At 32.5% G+C, this 8,159-nt stretch overlaps 1 protein-coding gene across 2 annotated transcripts; it reads left to right on the top strand.

The window, feature by feature from the left end:
- The first annotated feature begins 2,200 nt into the window (after window positions 1–2,200).
- On the top strand, window positions 2,201–3,412 carry LOC106332104 (probable BOI-related E3 ubiquitin-protein ligase 2). Of its 2 annotated transcripts, XM_013770575.1 has the most exons (3): window positions 2,201–2,219; window positions 2,395–2,645; window positions 2,724–3,412. In XM_013770575.1, the coding sequence occupies exons 2-3, from the start codon at window positions 2,397–2,399 to the stop codon at window positions 3,234–3,236; spliced, it is 762 nt and encodes a 253-aa protein (XP_013626029.1). In that variant the 5' UTR covers window positions 2,201–2,219; window positions 2,395–2,396; the 3' UTR covers window positions 3,237–3,412. The 2 variants fall into 2 exon arrangements, with proteins under 2 accessions (XP_013626029.1, XP_013626028.1); XM_013770574.1 differs by lacking the exon at window positions 2,201–2,219 and having other exon boundaries at window positions 2,264–2,645.
- The last annotated feature ends 4,747 nt before the right edge of the window (window positions 3,413–8,159 follow it).

Below are 8,159 nucleotides of genomic sequence, written 5' to 3'. Positions count from 1 at the left end.
TCCAACAGATTTGCTTTATTTATTTCTATAAGAGTTCATTACATCGCATATTTCGTAATCAGACTAAGAAAAAATGTTGCACAAAAAATGACTAATAAAAGTGGGAAATTGGACCAGATAGCTACTAAATAAAGTGTAATTAAGAATCTAACCAAAAAAAAAATCATCTCTAATATTTCTAAAATATATACTATATTACCCTTTAGTTACCGTACCAGTTGACAAAAGTTGACAAAAACAAACAATTTAGTCATCATCACTGATTCTTCCATTACCACTATCGCGTCATCTGTATCAACCACACTTCTTCACCGGTTACCTCTCTTTACCAACCACCTCTATAATCGTTCGTTGTCAACAGAAATTTATAATGATTTTAATAGATGATAGCGATCAAACCGGTATAGGTTAAGGTTGACATGAATCATGTGGATATGCTTATTGATAAATTATACGATGATTCAGACACAAAATAGTGAAGATGAGAGTAAAAATTGAAGATGAACAGTGATGCTTATGCAGCATACTATTCTATTCAAAATTTGAACAATATATACTATATGTTATTTTGTTTGTTACTACTCTATTTTGATAATACTTGATATTATGTACTATGTGCATATTTTTATATTTAGATTAGGGTTTATGGTTTCTTTTAGGGTTCAGTGATTAGTGTTTTGAGTTTAGTTTATGAAAGATTTGGGTTAATATTGGAGTAAAAATATTTCAAAATCAGAACAATATGTACTATTTTATTTCGTTGTTACTATTTTATTTTAATAATACTTCATATTATATACTATTTGTATATTTTGATATTTGGACTAGGGTATATTTTTTTATAGGTTTTAGTGACTAGTGTTTTGGGTTTAGTCATGGAAGGTTTGTGTTGACATTGGGGTAAGCAATACCCTTTTAGTTACAATCATATACATTTTAAAATTTTAAAAAATACTATGTTATTTTGTTTATTAGCATGGTCCATTCTATTTACCTTTTATCTTAGAAGTTCTTTTATAATTACTGTAATCCTTTAGACACTTCAACATCATTTATTTACGGGTAACTTACATAAGAAAATGATATAACCAGAAGAAAATGGAACAAATACTATAGAATCTAATTATCTCAAATCAAATGCTATATCCTTAATTTTGTCTCCAAAATTAGCTATTACACAAATTAGCCCAATAAAAGTTAGTATTTAGTAAAAGGAGTTTTTTTAATTTCAGTTTAAATTTGATTAAAAAAGTTCAGTTTAAATTGCTATCCCACATTTGACCAGAAAAAAATTAGTGGTCAACTAAGGCGTTTTGGAATTATGATTTCATTGAATAAAATAATGAATTTAAATCTGCCACATTTCTATTAAGAAATTAGCCAAACAATTTTTTTTTAAAGTCAATGTCTCTGGAATTTACAATACAAATGTCTTCAATTTTGTTAATATATCAGCAACACATTATATATTTATATAAAATTCTATATATGTCTAAAATTCATAATTTTAAGAAAGTATAGCGAGCTGTAAAATAAAATAGCAATCCAAGTTTTTTTTTCCCAATTTTGTTCTTGTGCACATCTACATGAAGCCTATGGTTGTGGGTAACAACAAAAAGTTAACGTCAATTATTCGTAACAATAGTGTTATATGGCTGTTTTTCTTTCCATACAATGGCTTAACCTTTTCTAGAACAAAATAATGGGTAAATAAGCCATCGTTTGACTAAGAATTTTACAATTAATTCATAAATAGAAAAGACAGAAAATAGTGGTAAGAAATAGAAAAAAATCATATAATTCAGGCGTTCCAGATGACCCAACTGACCAATTCAGAGTAAACAATCAGAGAAAATTAAAATAAATCAAAAGGAAAACAATCTGTGCCCTGCAATAATTCCACTTGGACTTATATCTTTTTCACATTATCGAAAAAGCCGAGAAAAGAATCAATTAAAAAAAGGTAAATAAAAGACAAAACGGCTCTGGCAAAATCTCTGACCTTTAAAGATAGTTCAGTCACATAATCAGCATGTGTACGTCGTTTCTTTTAAAAAATAAACAGAAACTTAATTGTCTATATATAATAATAGTGTCAGATAAATATTAACCCAAGAAAGTCTCTCTTTCTCTATCTTTTGTTTTCTTTTTTACGATTCCCATCAATACAAATCGGCATATATATATATATTTATTTATAAGGTGGTCTTGATGCAGAGGTACATGCATTGTAGTATTAAAGATTGATTCTACTTCTCTCTCTCTGCTCTTCTGCTTCAATCCCAATGTAACACAAAGTGTAAAACAACTTTTTTGTTTGAATTAATTTAACATTCTTTCAAAAAAAAAAAAAAAAAAAAAAGAAGCTTTTATCCTCTGTTTTGGCCGGTAAAGAGATGGCGATACAAGCGCAGTTGCATTACAACGCTTCGAACGTGAACCAAATCGGTACTGGTGGGCCTCTGCTCAACAACAATGGAGGAATCGGAATCGATCAGTCGTACACGAACAACCATAATCTCCTGGCGCAGAAAGATTTGAACCAACATGCTCTGTTTCAACACCAACAGTATCGTTCTCAGAGCGTTTTAGACGCTTACATGGAGAGACAGAAGCAAGGGATCGACCAGTTCATAAGAGTCCAGGTTCGTAATCATATCATCTTACCAAAAAGATTTGGTTTTTAAAACATGGGTAATGATAAAGGTTTCGTCTTTAAACAGAACGAGAGGTTGAGATACGCGTTGCAAGAACAGAGGAAGCAAGAGATGGAGACGATGTTGAGGAAGATGGAGGCGAAAGCTTTGGTTTTGATGACGCGCAAGGAGGAAGAGATGTCGAGAGCCCTGAGCAAGAACATGGAGCTCGAGGATCTGTTGAGGAAAATGGAAATGGAGAATCAAACGTGGCAGAGGTTGGCTCGTGAGAACGAAGCGATGGTCGCGACGCTTAACTCGACGTTAGAACAGGCTCGGGAGAGAGCCGCAGCCGCCACGTGTCATAACGAAGCCATAGCGGTGGAGGACGAAGGGTCGTGCTGCGGAGGAGATGATTTTCCGGCGAAGAAGAAGAAGGTGAGTAGTTGTTGCTGGAATTGTGGGTCTAATGGAGAGACAAGAGTGCTGTTTCTGCCGTGTAGGCATCTCTGTTGCTGCACGGGGTGCGAGGACGGTCTTGTTCTTTGTCCGATGTGTAGTGCTCCAAAGAAGAATAGAATCGAGGCGTTTATTTTCTAAGGGGAACTGTTTTCCTTTCTTTCTCTGAAAAATTGGTAGAAAAGCCATTAAGACCGGTCACCGGTGAACGGAGAGGTTCTTACACCCGGACGATGACGTGGCAGGTTGATTTTGTGTTTTTCGAGAAGTTTAGGGAAAAAGGGAAAGTTAGACTAGGGAAAGAAAGGATTTGCTCCAAAAAAAAAAGAGACTAGTAGGTAAAGGTTATCAAGAAGTAAATTCTTATTAGGGTTTTCTTTTTCCTCTTTTGTTTGTTTTTTGGATCAATGGAAAGAAAAAATCCAGCTGGATTTGATGAACATAATTCATATTTTACCTTTATCTAATGAATTTTTATATAAAGATAATTTTAGGGCAAAATTTTATATATATATTTGCTTCTTGGACGGATGTTCTCACATATTAGTATATATGAGGATTATTTTTCAAATAATTACTTTACCTTTCCATGTAAAGTGATCTTCCAAATAATTATGACGTAACGCCAATTTAATTTCTTTAAATATTTATTTTTTCATTTATTTGACGTTAATACATACATAAAAGAACTAAATATTAATTTTGTGAAAATAATTAAAATATGAATTTCATCAATAAAAAGGAGAAAGGAGGTGGGTGAAGTTGTACGCTAGTATTGGGTTGCTCAATTATCAATTGTATAGTACAGTGACAAGAGAGCACTATAATATTTATTTCAACATTTGTTTTTTCTAATGAAAAATAGGGGAGCATCAGAGTTTGGCCTGCCATAGGATTGAGCTCTCACGCTTTCCTAAACAGAAACATGTTTCATTGGACACTTGAGCCTTCTTCCAATGGATTCTCGATCTCTGTTTGGACAGATCTGCGCTACTCTATGATTTCTAGATCCTCTCTAATACCTATGACTATAGTAATCTAGTTATAGATATATGGTCTACAATAGAGTGTACTATGTTATAGTCGCCATTCAATTTGTCAATAGATAGTACGCTATAAGATTACACTACTATGTTTTTTACTATAAGGTTTTGCAATGTTAGATTTTGTGCATCATTAGTTGATTAATTTGCAACTCAAGAAGTGATAGGATCTATCATAACTTGCAACGTTTCTTAGTTGAGTCAACAGTTTCTTTCCGTAGATTCTACAAAATATAATTCTTATTAGTATTATTATCTAAAGATATTGGTTATTAGGATTTTGGTTGTTTCAAATGTAATTATCCTTGCATGTACTGTTATATTTTATTAGTATTTTAGCCATGGATATTCGGATATTCGGTTCGGTTTCGGGTAGGAACTATTTGGTTACGGGTATATCGGATAAATCATTCTTATATCTAATAGGTACTTATGAAATTTTGGTTCAGTTTCAGTTCGGCGGGTCAGTTCCGAATACCTATTTAATATGTGAATCAAATATATATACAAAATATATTAGTTAACATGTTAATCTAAATAGTATACTGTTTACACACTTGTATATTTGTCAACCCAATCAAAGTTTGAGTCACTAAATTGTTAATTCGGTAAATACTTATTGTATTTTAATATAGAAATACCATGTATATTTATAGTATAAGAGAGTACATAAAAGATAACGTCGACCGGTGATATCAATGATCTCACTCTTCATGTCCAATCCGGGTTCGAATGGAGTTGATGTCATTTTACCTTATATTAGAAAGCTAAAAATGTTTTCCTGGATATCCAGATATCTGTTCGATTTTCGGTTTGGTTCCGATTTGGTTATTTTGGATATAGAAATATTAGAACAACTCAGATATTTGAAGGTTTCGGTTTCTGGTATTTTGGTTTTTTTTTGCCCAGGGCTACGTAGTATTCATATAATAGAGTTCATTGCATTAAAAATATTCTTTCAGTTTGTGTTTATATATACAGATTTTATTTATTTATATATATACACATAACACATATATCAAAGAGTTTTTATATCTGTTTTCATTTATATCACTTTTAGCTGGAAGAAATATAAAATCTTTCAACATCAATCAGGGTCTTGATCTAGGGTTGGACAAATATAATTGTTGTAGCCTTGTAGTTTGCAGGAAGTTTCGTGCCAATTGATTTAGGGGCATTGGCCCCGCGCAAGCGCGGAGTTGTTGACAGAGTGCTTGTTTCATCTCAATACTTTTGCTAGGGTTATTGTAGTTGTGAATTTTGCGTTTTGAGTTGTTTTTCAAGTTTTTTATTGTTATAGGGTTAGAGTTGTGATGATGAACAGTGTATGCATTGTTCTCCACTTATGAAGGACTAAACTGTGTTAATAATGTGATTGATATAATTCATGTTGTTGTTTGTTGTGTCACTGAGACTTATTGTTTGTTTGTCAGTCTTTTTAATTTGTTTCTTGTACTGTTGAGAGTACATAAATTATATTAAATTTGTTGAGAATACCTTTTGTTTCTGGATATTTTTTCTCCAGTTTAGTCGTGTAAGTTGTGTGCATTAAGTAATAATTTTTATTATCCTTATTATGTTTGTTATATGTTTTTATTTTATTTTTAAACTTGTTGCTCTTACCGGACCTTTAAAACAAATACATGAAGACTTGTAGAAATAACTATAAAATGAGTGACAGTTCTGAGTATTTGGGCTTTAATGAGTTTTAAACGAATTTATGTATTTTTCATAAAAAGACAATAGTACACTTTTAGCTGGAAGAAATATAAAATCTTTCAACATCAATCAGGGTCTTGATCTAGGGTTGGACAAATATAATTGTTGTAGCCTTGTAGTTTGCAGGAAGTTTCGTGCCAATTGATTTAGGGGCATTGGCCCCGCGCAAGCGCGGAGTTGTTGACAGAGTGCTTGTTTCATCTCAATACTTTTGCTAGGGTTATTGTAGTTGTGAATTTTGCGTTTTGAGTTGTTTTTCAAGTTTTTTATTGTTATAGGGTTAGAGTTGTGATGATGAACAGTGTATGCATTGTTCTCCACTTATGAAGGACTAAACTGTGTTAATAATGTGATTGATATAATTCATGTTGTTGTTTGTTGTGTCACTGAGACTTATTGTTTGTTTGTCAGTCTTTTTAATTTGTTTCTTGTACTGTTGAGAGTACATAAATTATATTAAATTTGTTGAGAATACCTTTTGTTTCTGGATATTTTTTCTCCAGTTTAGTCGTGTAAGTTGTGTGCATTAAGTAATAATTTTTATTATCCTTATTATGTTTGTTATATGTTTTTATTTTATTTTTAAACTTGTTGCTCTTACCGGACCTTTAAAACAAATACATGAAGACTTGTAGAAATAACTATAAAATGAGTGACAGTTCTGAGTATTTGGGCTTTAATGAGTTTTAAACGAATTTATGTATTTTTCATAAAAAGACAATAGTATTGGCATGTTGACATTGAGCATGTAAGCTATTTTTATAAGACAAGAGGAGTGAGCAGGTGGAGGTGTTGTTGCCGCCTTTGTGTCTGTCGGGATTGTCTCTTGTATCTCTTGTTGTGGCTGTGTTTGTTTATCTTTTATTTGATGGATAATATGTAAACAAAAATCATTGTTAGTTGTATTTATCAGAGTTCATAACTTACTCGGCTTTTTTTGTTTAGGTAATTTCACTGATCTTGGTTGTCGTCTTTGTCTTCTTCGTTGCAGTTGCGAAAGTAAGTTTGTAAATTGTTAAATAGCTGGCCGTGTAGTGTGTATTTGTTTAGCTGACTCGATGTATGTGTCGTTGCGAAAGTAAGTTTGTAAATTGTTAAATAGCTGGCCGTGTAGTTTGTATTTGTTTAGTTGACTCGATGTATGTGTCGTTGAGTTTTAGTTGAGGTGATTGGTTTGGCATATTTGTTTTGAAGTTTATTTCTAAGATTTGACAAAAAAAAAGAGGTGATCATTAATGATTCGTCTTTTTTGGAATTCTAGTTTTTGATGTTTTGATTGTTTGGGTTGTTGTGGTTTCGTTTAAGCTGTAAAATAAAGATTTGTGTAAAATTAGTTTGATAAGTAAGGGAGATAAATTGACGACCACAGAATTTGAGTAGGAAATATTTATTATTATTGATGTTAGCACAATATAGATAATAGTATAAAGGGAATTGTGTGTTGATTGTTTCTTACGAATCAATGAGGAGACGGATAATGACTCGAGTTGTTTCTTTGCTAAGGTCAGAGCCTTGGACAGAACGGATTTGCCCAACCACACCTGCGAGTTTAAATATCAGTTATGATAACAAAACATATTATAAACTCAGATGCAATATGATAATATACCTAAGAGTTCTAGGTTTGTGTTCGCAATCACTTGGAAATTGTCAAACAGTCTAATTATGATTGGAGATTGATCTCAGGAGCACCCGTGATAACTTCATCAATAATAGTTGGTGAAATGAAACGAATGAGGAATGGATGATCAATTATCTTGTACATGCTTGAGCACCTAGCAACCTCAAAACGATCGACTTTCACAATGGAACCGGCTTTCAAAGATGGTATGTAATGATTAGTACGTCCGGCGGGAATAAACTCATGAATCACGGAATCTGAAAATAATATTATTTAACAAAGAATCAGGAAATCAATTAAAAACAATTATATTAAATAAGTGTGATAAATCAAATATTAACTTACCTTTTCATCAAGGAAGAGAACCGTGATTCCCAAAAACTCACTGTTTTTTTTGAAGTTCAGGAAATCCCATAAGTGAGAAGGTTAGAGGCTATGCACTGACTACTACGACCAACACGGAGAGAATCGAAGGTTGAGTGACGGATGCCGGGAACGCCGGTTTGAGGAACTGGAGAGGCTGAAAGACATTTTCTAGAAGATCGTTAAAGCTAAGAGGAAATAATGAGTTTTGTGGAGATGCAAATTGGATTCATCAAAGATGAGAATCATATATATATGGTTTAAAGAAAGGCTACAAATCAGGAATATTTAAGATCAAGCGATTTAAGATGGGGAGAT

Source organism: Brassica oleracea, chromosome C3, assembly GCF_000695525.1.
Source record: "Brassica oleracea var. oleracea cultivar TO1000 chromosome C3, BOL, whole genome shotgun sequence".
In the NCBI taxonomy this organism is placed as follows: domain Eukaryota; kingdom Viridiplantae; phylum Streptophyta; class Magnoliopsida; order Brassicales; family Brassicaceae; genus Brassica; species Brassica oleracea.
The sequence above is the reverse complement of the archived record's forward strand: the minus strand, read 5'-3'. Positions and strand labels throughout refer to the sequence as shown.

Excerpts from the sequence above, each read along its gene's own strand:
- LOC106332104 (XM_013770575.1), top strand. The coding sequence starts at position 2,397 with ATGGCGATACAAGCGCAGTTGCATTACAACGCTTCGAACGTGAACCAA. Across the intron at positions 2,646-2,723 it reads ACCAGTTCATAAGAGTCCAG|AACGAGAGGTTGAGATACGC; the intron begins GTTCGTAATCAT and ends GTCTTTAAACAG.